The sequence below is a fragment of the Antechinus flavipes genome, chromosome 1, assembly GCF_016432865.1.
Source record: "Antechinus flavipes isolate AdamAnt ecotype Samford, QLD, Australia chromosome 1, AdamAnt_v2, whole genome shotgun sequence".
Lineage (NCBI taxonomy): Eukaryota > Metazoa > Chordata > Mammalia > Dasyuromorphia > Dasyuridae > Antechinus > Antechinus flavipes.
In genome coordinates this window covers 193,931,311-193,943,522 of record NC_067398.1, presented here as the reverse complement: position 1 = coordinate 193,943,522, position 12,212 = coordinate 193,931,311, and the positions used below count along the sequence as shown (strand labels likewise).

The 12,212-nt window shown below is 35.7% G+C and overlaps 1 protein-coding gene across 1 annotated transcript in view; it reads left to right on the top strand.

Annotated features, from left to right (window-relative positions):
- The first annotated feature begins 2,190 nt into the window (after nucleotides 1-2,190).
- CCDC112 (coiled-coil domain containing 112) overlaps nucleotides 2,191-12,212 on the top strand; it is a 32,875-nt gene continuing 22,853 nt past the window's right edge. Inside the window, exons 1-2 of the mRNA XM_051994513.1 lie at nucleotides 2,191-2,320; nucleotides 7,511-7,632. Of these exons, the coding sequence (XP_051850473.1) occupies nucleotides 2,228-2,320; nucleotides 7,511-7,632 (215 nt within the window). The 5' untranslated portion in view covers nucleotides 2,191-2,227. The remainder of the gene's footprint in view (nucleotides 2,321-7,510; nucleotides 7,633-12,212) is intronic.

The following is a 12,212-nucleotide window of genomic DNA, read 5'->3' as shown; positions in this document are numbered from 1 at the left end:
TACATATCCCATAAAGTTTGGCACATTGTTCCATTGTCATTCTCTTTTACTGGATACCTCAAATGAGATATCTTAAATTCAATATGTATGAAGCTGAACTCATCTTTTCCTACAAACTCTCCCTTGCTACTTTCCTGTGATACTACTGCCACTCTAGTGTAGGTTCTCATTACCTCATCCCAAGATTGTTGTAGTAGTTTGCTGATTACTCTCCCTCTCACATTCTATCCCTCCCTGTCTATTCTATCTTCCATTCAGCTGGCAAAGGGATCTATCAAAAGCACAGACCAGACCATTCAATCCCACCCCCATCCTGTAGTCAATAAACTCCAATGATTGTTTATCACTATCTAGATCAAATATAAATATATGAAATACAAAAATAAAATATCTCAAATATCAAAAACCCTCACAACCTGACTCTCTCCTTTTCTAGTCTTTTTACACCTTATGCCCTTCCATGTAATCTTTGATTCAGTGACACTGGCTTCCTTGTTATTCCTCCAGCAAGATATTCTGTCTTCCAAATCTGGGCATTTTCTCTAACTGTTGCCAATATCTGGAATGTTCTTCCTCCTTGTCTTTGGTTTCTGGTTAATTCCCCCATCTATAGGAAACCTTCCCTGATCCCCCTTAATTCTAGTGTCTTACTTATGTTAATTATTCCAAAATCATCCTTTCTAAAGCTTATTTGTACATCAATCAATTGATAAATATTTATTAAGTACCTATTATGTGTTGGAGGCAGTTAGGTGGAGCTCTGCATCTGGAGTCAGAAAGACTCATCTTCCTGAGTTCAAATCTGGGATTTAGACATTAGCTGTGTAACTTTTTTTTTTTTTTTTTTTTTGTTAATGCGAGTCATTTAATCCTATTTGCTTCATTTTCCTCATCTGTAAAATGAGATGGTGAAAGAATGGAAAATCATTCTGTATCTTTGTCAAGGAAACCCCAAATGGGGTCACAAAGAGTTGTACATGACTGAAAAAAACTGAACAATAACTATGTGCCAGGAACTGTGCATTGCTTTGCAAGATTGTTTGCCTGTTGTCTATTAAATTAGTGAGATCTTTGAGAGCGGAAACTTTCTTTTATCTTTATTTGCATCCCCAGTACTTAGCACAATACTTGGCATATTGTTGATACTTAATAAACATTTACTGTCTTTGCTGAGGAAGGAAACACAAAATTGAAATGGTAGCCAGGGACCCAACAACCAAGATTCAGCTCACACAGTCAAGTGCCTGATCTGGTTTCCCTGCTGGAGCAGTTCTTATGCTGCTGGAAGAGAGGAAAGGGGACCAGGTGTTCCCTCTTCCCAATAAAAGAGATTCAAATAGTCTTGATTAAATATACTGCCAAAAAGAGAAATAACAGAGGTCAGTTCATTCCTTTTAAAGATCCACTAAGTTTGCAGTTCCTCCAGCTCTGTGGTCAAGAAAATTACTTCTTCATCTCAAGGAGCATGCTTAAATCCTATCGTGGTAAATCTGGCAGAAGCAAAAAGGCCAGTTTTGTAATGTTCTATTTTATTAATTGTGTGAAAGATAGTAATATAAGAGACTAGTCAGGAAGGTCCATTATATATTTCTGGGAAAGGTGATGAAGGCCTGAATTTGGGTGATGAATATGTGATAAAAGGAAAGGTATCAGAGTCAAGAGAAATTATGGCAATCAAAACTACAAGATTTGTAGATTTGGAAGGTGAGAGTGAAGAGTTGTACCATCCTAACTAAAAATATTCTCTCCCTCCTCAAATTTTCCTTTTTAAGTATTTCTTTTTTACCCTTATCTTTGCTAACCTATATAGTACTTTTGTGTGCTACTGCTTTATCACGTCTCTTCCTTTCTCCACGAGAATGTATGGTCTGTGAAGTAGGGGTCAGCTCATTTTTATCCTTACTCAGGTACCTAGTAAGAATTTGAAAAATAAAAATAAAAAATAGAGAATAAATATACAGCAACCAATTGATCAAGGAACTCCACTCCTCCTCACCCCTCAGTGAAATCCAGTTAAGATAAATGAACAGTAAGCCCCCACACTATCTGCTAAACCTGCACATCTGTTGCACAGAATTTTCACAAGCCAGGTGGACTTAGAAAGGTAGAGCCGACCAGTCTCTGCTGGCCCCGCCCCCGTAAGGCCCGCCCCAGAAGGCCTCGCCCCCGGAGGCTCCGCCCCTGCCTCAGATTCACTCTCCAGCCACACGGGAAAGATTGTTGAAACATGGCTGCCTTGACTACCGTAGTGGTGGCCGCTACTGCAGAAGCCGGAACTCGGACCTTGGCCACAGCACTTTCAACAGCTGGACTATCACAGGTGAAATTTCTGGCTGTTTTGCTTGATCTGATGGATGCCGATTTCCGTCCGCTCTCTGCATCTTGACGTTCCTGGGCCTGTTGCGGGGTAGGAAGGTGGGGCGGGGGCCTCTAGGCCGGATCGGTATAGAGGGTGGGCCCGCGGCGGGGGCGGTGCCTGAGCTCTTCGGCTTTCCAGGCCTCTCGCTGTTCCACACTCCCCTCTCCCCCCCAGACCAGGTGCGGCATGAGGACGGGAGCAGCGGGGTGCACCTTGTCTTTGAATACCTGATTTTCTTTCTTTCTTTTTCAATCAGGCTTTTTATTTTTCTACTTTTAAGGAGATTGCTTCGAAAGCACGGGTTGGAATTTAGGGAAGGTGGGAGATTACAAAAGGAACTTTGGTAGAAATGTGACAGAATATTTGCCAATGCCTCTTAGAGCCCTGATCGCTCCGAGAAGAATTGCAATAGATACTGTACCGATAGATTAATTAATGTTTACTACCGATTTACTCCAAAGTGGAGGAAAGTAAACTGAATTGTTGCAGAATGAGATCTCCCTTGGTCTAGTGACTGAGCACTTTTGCCTTTTAGTGTCGTTTGTATTGCTGTTTTCATCCTTTAGTTCCTTGTGTTTTTCATTTGTGTTCCATTCCTCGTGATCCCATTTGGGGTTTAATTCGTTAAGATGCTGGAGTTATTTGCCATTTTCTTCTCTATCTCATTTTACAGATGAGTAAATTGAATCAAAAAGGGTTAAGTGACATGACCAGGGTCACATAGCTAGTGTCTAGGGCTGATTTTTGAATTTCTAACCTCAATGCTGGTACTATTCACTTCACTACCTAAGCTTCCCTAATCATCCTTACTAGGGGGTACCTTATAAATTTATCTCAGACTTTTCTTTCTCCCATTGCCTTCCATTAAAGAAAAATTAATACCCTATGTCAGCCTTTGAGAAATATAGATATTTCTCTTAACATTGTCCTGATTGTGCAAATAACTACTTTGGGGCACATATGCCATCTTGCAGATATATAAGTGGATTTACTTCACACAAATGTACCTAAAAATCTGTTTGTGAAGGATGATCGATTGGAATTTTCGCAAAAATATTATTTACAGACTTGTTAATGTTTTTAACATATGATTAAAACTTACATTTAATTTACATGTTTTTCAGAAAAGTTTATTTTGTGAGTTGTTGTGAACCTGAATAGTCAAAATTCCCTGTTAAATTCTCTGCAATTACTAGCATACAAAGGCTTCCTGAATTATAAATGTTATGAGTCATTTTCCACATCTGTAAGATTTAGGGTTGGACTAAATAATATCTGAGATCCCTTCCAGCTCTAGATCTTTTGTTTATATCATTTATGGCTTTATAATATATATAAAACAACTGGATCCACATTGCTTCTTCTTTACACACTTTGTAGTTCCCCTTCACTGCATTTCTTTAAACATCAATCAAATTTTCCTGGATTTGTGGTGCTTAATTGGTGACCAAGAGGTGTCTTTCTGACATCAATCTCTTTAAACTAGAAATTATATCAAGGGAAAGCTGTAAACTTTTAAGCAAAGGCAATGTTAAAAGCCACATTTAAAAATATGACTCAATATCATTTCCTCTATTGATTGTTTATTTTCCTGCATACCGGTAAAATTTGTTGCTTTCTAACCATTTTCCACCATCTCTAACTTCTGAGATCCTTCCCTATTTTTACAAATTGTGATTTCATAAAATTGCTCATCTTGGGCCAAAAAGAGTAATCTTTAAATAGTACCCTAGTTTTTGAAACTTTAGATAATGTTTCCTTATTCCTGAGTGGAGATAAGTTCTAATTTGACACTAAAGGAATGTTATTAGACCTAAAAGGAAACCTAAAGAGTATTTATGGAAGAATGTGGACTCATAAGATGAGGCAACTTGGATGGATTTAAATCTACAATTTGGCAAAGGGAGTATCCATATTAGTGAAAGCACACATCTGTGGAAGTGTTGAAGTTTCAATCTGCTGCTGATTTGTTTTTGACCAAACCGTTTAATAAACCTTCAGTTATTAAAGTAAAAGAGTTAAACATTAAGTAGAAACATGGTAATAATGTTTAATTTTAAAGACATTATGATCCTTTAAGACAAAATGGGATATAATTTTTATTTTTGTTATTTTTATTAAAATTTTTTATTTTTAAAACATGCATGGATAATTTTCAACATTGACCCTTGCAAAACTTTGTGTTCCAAATTTCACTTGTTAATACAGTTTTTTAAGTGTACAGTAGGCAACAAAACAACCCTGCTTGTGTCCCCTTCTGAACTTCTCCTCTTACATGTATTTTGAATATTTCATTTATGCTATTTAATTTCCCCCCACACCATAGAAGTTTTTCTCTTTACTGTTAGGAGAGTGTGTTGTTATTGTTCAGTAATGTTCATTGTGTAACCCTATTTGGAGTTTATTGGATAAAGGTTTACCATTTCCTTTTCCAGTTCATTTTACAGATGAGAAAACTGAGGCAAACAGGGTAAAATGATTTGCCCAAGGTCACAAGTGTCTGAAGCCAGATTTGAAGTAGGGACAATGCTCCTGGCACTTTATCCACTTCACTACCTAGCTATTCAAAGGTTTAAGAAGAATATTTAAACAAAGCAAAAATGTAAATTATATGTAAATATATGTCTCCCATTCTATATCTGTGAGTACACCTATCCAACAGAAAATGGAAAATATGATTTATCAGTACTGTTCTTTAACTCATGATTGTCCTTTATATTTTTCCAAAAAAAAAGTTGCTTTTCTATATATCACTATGGTTATTGTTTTCATAGTTCTAGTTGCTTCACTTCATCAAGACAAAGACAATTCAACAGGCATTTATTAAACACTTACCATGTGCCATGCAAATTATGTTCTAACTAGAGAAGGCAATTCACAAAAGAGAGTTGAAAAGGGGGTTAAAGTACTGAAGAGAATTATGGTATTAGAGTCTCAGTCCAGCTAGGAGAGAAATGGAGGTTAAATGGATTAGGTTTCTTCCCAAATGCAAGCACTAGGAGAATGGGAGAAGGGGAGTTGCATGGCAGAAGGATATACAAGATATGGGTGGTTAGATCTCAGGGGATAGTTAGATAGTTCAGGTTAGAGAATCCTCTAGGAGCTTGAAGCAAGTGCTGGGGCAAGCTGTTTTTTAAGTCTGGAAAGTGAGAAGCACAACCCGAAGAAAAATGAAATTATTATTAGTCTGTACACATCTCTTTAGGTTTCTTTGACTTCTTCCCTTTTATTATTTCTAAAACAGTATTCTGTTACATCTGTATGCCAGATTTTTTTTTCTCCAGTTGATGTTCATCCACATTCTAATTCTTAGTTACAATAAAAAGTACTACTGTCAAAATTTTTATTCAGATGGGTCCTTTCCCTATTTTCCCGCCCTCTTTGGACAGTGTATTTAATGGTGATGGTATTAGTGAGTCAAAAAAATATATAGTTTAATGACTTTAGGTATAGCACCAAATTGCTTTTCACAAATATTCTTCCAATTTGTAGCTTCAGTGCCAGTCCATTAGTGTGTTTGCCCATAATCCCATATGATAGTAGTAATTTTTTTTCTGGTCATTTTTGCTAATCTGACATGTGTGAGATGTGAACATAGTTATTTTTATGTGCATTTCCCTATATCAGTGATTTGGAGCATCTTTTTAATATGATGTTGACAAATGGCATTTCTTTTGATTTCAGAAGAAGAAATCAGAGCTAGCTATATGTATATGAAAAAATGCTCCAAATTACTTTGTATTAGAGAAGTGCAAATTAAAAAACAATGTTGAAGTACTACCTTATACCTATCAGACTGGCAAACATGACAGAAAAAAATGACAAATGCTGAAGGGGATGTGGAAAAAACACTAATACACTATTGGGGAAGCTGTGAATAGGTCCAACCATTCTGGAAAACTTTGGAATTATGCCCAGAGCATTGTAAAATTCTATATATCCTTTGACTTGCTCAAAGGGCTGTAAAATTGTGTATATACTTTGACCACTACTAGGTTGTATAGCACTGCTAGGTCTTTGTCTCAGAGAGATCAAAGAAAAGGGAAAAAATACAAAAATATTTATAGCAGCTCTTTTTTTTGTGATGGCAGAGAATTGGAAATTGAAGGAATGCCCATCATTGGGAAATAGCAAAAAAGTTATAGTATGTGATTGTAATGGAATACTATTTTGCTAATAGAAATAAGAAGTGGGATGGATTCAGATAAACCTTAAAAGCTATATGAACTGATGCAGAATGAAGTGAGTAGAACCATGAGAACATTGTACATAGTAACAGCAATATTAACAATGATCAGCTGTGAAGGATTTAACTATTCTGATCAATACAATGATCTAAAACAATTTAAAAAGACTAATAATGAACACTACTGTTCAGTTCCAGAGAGAGAACTAATAAGCTCTTGAGTACAAATTTAAATAATTTTTTTCACTTTTTTTCTTTTTTTTTTTTTTTTTGGTAACATGACTAATATGTTTTGTAAAATTTCATATGTATAATTGATATATTACTTGTCTTCTTGCTAAGTCAGGGAATGATGGGAGTTGGGAATTTGGCATTCAAAATTGTTTTTAAAATGAATGTTAAACATAAATAATTTTTTAAAATCTAAGCGTCTAAGAAGCTAGAAAACTGCCTATTCCTATATTTTTGACAATTTTTTAAATCATTGAATGAATGGTTCTTGTTATAAAGTTATATCAATTCCTGACATTTTCATATCAATATATATCTGAAAGATTTGCTGCAAATATTTTCCTTTCTAACTACAGTGATTTTAGAAAAGCTTTTCAGTTTTATGTAATAAAAATTGGATGTTTTGTCTGTCATGATCACTTCTATCCCTTGTTATCCTCTGTTTATAAGAAGTATTACCATTCATTCTTTTCTAATTTGTTTATGATATGAACTTTAATATTAGGTCATGAATCCATTTGGAGCTTATTGTTGTGTACTGTGGATGTATTAGTATAAACCTAGTTTCTACCAGACACCTTTCTAGTTTGCTCTGATGTTTTTGTCCCTTATGTAGTTGGTGTCCATGGGTTTATTGACATCTTTGATGTCATAATTAAGTTTTAGATGAATTTACATTTTTAGAAGTTTAAAATTAGCATTTCTGATGATTTTTTTTTCTGTGTTCTTTGAAGAATGACAGCTATTCAAATACCCAAGAAGGAGTTCGATCTTTTCAGTTACAGAACTGGAAGCAGAAAGCTGATCAGGCCAAGAAAATCGAATTCATACGTACAGCAGAAAAATTAAAAAATCAGTAAGTTTAAGAAAATGATTAGAAATTAACTTTGCAACTTTCAAACTAAGACAGTTTAATTTTTAACAACCCTATGTAAAGTAAATAAGCCAAAATAAAACTAGAAAAATGCAAGGACAAGTCTCTCCTTGATAACCCCAGAGTTAATCAGCAATACACAAAGGCTCCCTGTTGTAAGCATGTCATATCCTTTGCAGTTGAGGCATCTCAGCCAAAGAATCCAGTTGGAGATGGACAGTTCACTGTGAGTTAGGTCTATGGTCATTTGTGCATTTAACTCAACTTCTGCTTACTGTGTTGGGAATATCAGTGCTCAAGACAGTCCTGCTGCCCATCCTAAGAGGGCATCCCTAATCTGTCAGGGATTCCAAAGGGGGGAAAAAGTGGGGCTTGAAGTAGCTTTACCTGTTCCCTCTGATAGAATAGGAGCTACTACTAGGAGACAGATTTCTGAGCAGATTATATACAATTAGACCAAGGCAGGCAACCCCGAACTTTTAGAGGCATGATACCAAATTGCTGAAATACTAATTAAGGAATGGGGTAACAGGAGTGGAGAAACAGATCAGAGAGACTGCCAGTCCCAAAACAGGTGTCTGATTTCTGGTTGTTTCTAAAAAATAGTCCCAAAAACTGACTCTGCCAGGGCAATTCCAAGAAAATAGGGATTCCAAAGTTAAAACATAACCAGCAAATCATAGTCCAGTAAATTTTAAGCAAGGAGTAAAAATGAAAAGGACTGTTTAAAGGATTTCTAGAAAAATATACTAGTTTCTCCAATTTCCTATCTCTTCCTCCCTTTTTTTCTCATGGAAAGGAATTATCAAATAACCATGCCACATATAAATCCCAAGAATGAATAAAAATTCCTATATATGTAACAGACTAGTACAGTAAGTTTCCTAAAAAAAATCCCTCAAACATACAGCAATAGTTACATGTTTTAACAAATCCATCCCAAATTTTAAACACAGTAATAGATGACCCAATCAGGGTTCCTAAATTCCCCCATATCAGTCCATCAGGGGTAAGGGACGAAGCTTCATTCAAAACTGCTTCAGGCTGGGCATTGGCGGAGACTTTCAGTCCAAGCAGAGGATATATGTGGCCTGGCTTACTGGCAATCAAAACTGATCTAGGTCCCAGAAGCAAGTCAATACCCGTAATTTGACCAAAATCTAAAACAACAAAAACACATATCGAAAAAATAAAACTTAGTACAGTCTGAGATAGAAAGATTGGTCCACAAGGACTGCTGCAAGATTTGGCAAGGCCAAAATACATTAGCCAGCAGTTTCCTCTGTGAAGAGCTATTTGTCTCACAGGCAAAAGGCTGTCAGCTATAGTCCCCATAAATAGAAATTAGGTCTCACTGTGTTAATTGTCCTCTCATTATTTAGAAATTTAAAAAAAAAAAAAAAACACTTGAATATCATAGACACGATATCCAGTAACAGATAGATGACCAGACTAAATACTTATTTGCCCAAGTATTTAGGATATAATGATCACATATAGCCAGGTTGGAAACAGCAAGGTTATTGGAAATAACTGACATAATTGAATTGCATTAATAATTTCTATTGACCATTGCTCTGATCATAGAAATCAGTCACAGGAGAAAAAAAAATACAGGGACACAATTATAATATAAGCAGTTAAAATTCAACTTTCAGCACATACAGAATAAAATAGCGTTAATTCATTTGTACTCCAGTTAATTGTCCCACTAATTGTCAGTGGGTGGAGCTTTAATACTCCCAAATAGCATTAACTATAAGCCCAAGAAATTTTTACTTCCAGTAACCAATCCCATTAACCAAAGTTTCAAATAAATCCTAAACAGATATTTACCATAACCTTATATTTATAACAGTAAGAATGTCTCGGGAAGTTCACTTCTTAAATATAAAAGTAGATGTTCCATAAGTGAACATTATACATACAAATCATACATATACATACAAAGTTTGCTTTTAAAATACCCAATACATGAACAAATATTTCAAATTGCATATTGTCCATAACAGAAACATTTTCAAAAGGACAAAAAAGAAAAAAATATTATTTTCAGAGACTCTTTAAATGACCCAATACAATCAATTAAAACTTAGATAAAATATCCTATACAGAATATCCTAATACCACAATAAAAGAATCCAAGAGGTTCTTAAAAATATTAAACTTTTAAAAATACCATATTCCTTAACCAAGGAAACCATTATATATCAAAAGAAACAAATATTCTATTAACTTAAAAACCTATCTCTTGAAATCATTCGCCAAAGCCAAGCCTCTGCAGAAAGCAGCTGGAACACACTTGGGGAGGAGGGGAAGGATTCCATATGGCCAACCTTCCCCCCACTCCACCTCCAAAGAAACAAGCCTGTTTCTCCCTACCCCACCCCAACTTAAGATTCATAAAACAGTGGATAGCTAAATGATTCCATAAAACTCACATGTCCAGCAGAGCTGAATTTAAAGCAAAACTTAACAATGTTATAATATAGGTAACAAACTCTGAACCAAACTAAATACAGTTTAAAATTCCCAATAATATAAAATTGTTTTTGCTATCTTATTTCAAATAATGAATTTCACCAAACAGCCTAGTTTCTTTCTCTCCCTCTGGCTCCACATGGCCATTATTCCCACTGGACTTTTCTTAAGCTCCAACTTTGGCCAGAGTTGGAGCCTTCAGAAAAGTCAGACCCCTGCTGGTACATATTTTACCTAATTAAAGGCACGTGACCCTTTTCAGGAAAGTTAACAGAACTTCACTTTAACAAGCTATTGTTCTTAAAATCTTAAGAGATTTCAGAGATACTCAAAGATAACCAAATCTAGTCTGCACAGGCAACAGTAAAATTATTTCCCACAATTTAAAAACTGCCCAAAAGAATACTCAGAACAAATCTAGCATGCAAAGGCAATAGTAAAATTATTTCCCATAATTTCAGAATCATCTAACATTCCTAATCAAATGTTTTCTCCAGCCTGAGTTTCAAAGCAATTAGCATAAACTCCTTTGTTCTCCAGAGGCCTAATCTGCCCAGCCCAGTTTAGGTTAGTTTTGAATTTCAATCAGGTAAGGTTTTATTGCTCTTTCCTTTAGAAATCCTATTAGCTGGCTTTGAAAACTGCTCCAAAGGAAAAAAACCATTAGCCAGCAAGGAGTTAAAAGTTTAAAATCACAAGCAAATTTTATACTAAGTACAGTTGCAACATTGAAATAACCAATTCTCAGATTTCTTAATCATTGTTCTTAAAACTTTAGCAGAGCTCTTAACAGGACAGACAAGTCATACAGAATACAGAACACACAGACATAGACTGTGCAGTTACAACATTTAACACATATAACCAGTGTGCCCAAAAAGGCACTCAGAATCAGGTCAAACCAGATGTGTCTTAGAAGACAAACCAGAGGGGATCATCCAGTGTCCTGGAATGATATCCTTCTCAGAATTTAATGCCTGTCTTCATTTTATTATTCTGAGAATCCAGATGCTAGCACAGACAGACAGAACAGGTAAACAGATCAGATTATGTCCTAAGACATCCAGACTTAATCTTCTGTGGCCGAATATGAAAGTGTCCCCGTTGGGTTTCAGGCATGGTTGTGGCTGAAAACTGCTCTTTCCCAGAGACTCTGGAAAAAAATCCAGAGAGTCAGCCTCTCCAGGCCAAAAACTCAGCTCTCCAGCCGCCCTGAGACCCAAGGCAGAGACCTGAATGTCTCTAATCTCTCATTTTCTAATATCTCGATGGGAAGCCTCCAAAATGTAATACTGGAGAAACTGAGGTAAGATAAAGATTAGAGAGTATTTAATATTTTATTTGAAAGGGAGAAATTTACTGGGACCAAATAGATCCATGGTTTAATCCCAGGACTGAATGAGACTATCATCTCCAAGAATCCAGCAACAATGTGAGTTCTCAATGACATATATACATGTGGCTCAGACTCAGGAGGTAGACAGGTAGGCAGGGGCGGAGTCAGGGTGCTGAGAGCAGGAACACAGTACTAACAATCAGGTTCTGACAGGGTGGGAGAAGGCATAGAGGATATCTGATAATTGGGATTACAGAATGGGGAGAAGCAGCCAACATTCTGATGATTCCTAAAATAGAATGTCTTTGTCCTTATCTGGATCATCATGATTAGGAGGGAAGGGTGGTGTTGCAGGATTGAACAGAACAATTAGGAACTGAGGCAGAACAATTTAGGAAAAAGGAGGCAGGACAATAAAAGAGAACTGTGGCACAACAGTTCTATAGATAGAATTTGTTTAGGAAAAAATGTATTTCCTAGTTTCTGAAAAATGCTGCTATAGAAAATTCACTGGTAAAGTAAAATAAAGTATAAAAATATTAGAAATAGTTCTTCCCTATTCTTGAGAAGAAATAATAAACAAAAACATAGTTTATAATTTTGTTTGGCTTGACAAATACCTTAGTCATAAAATCAATCATGACATTAAAAATAGAATTGTCATCACATTTTAAAAAATCTACCAATTAAATCATTAGTTTGTGTGTTTAAAAAACAAAACCCAATCCTTTCAGAATATCTTAGT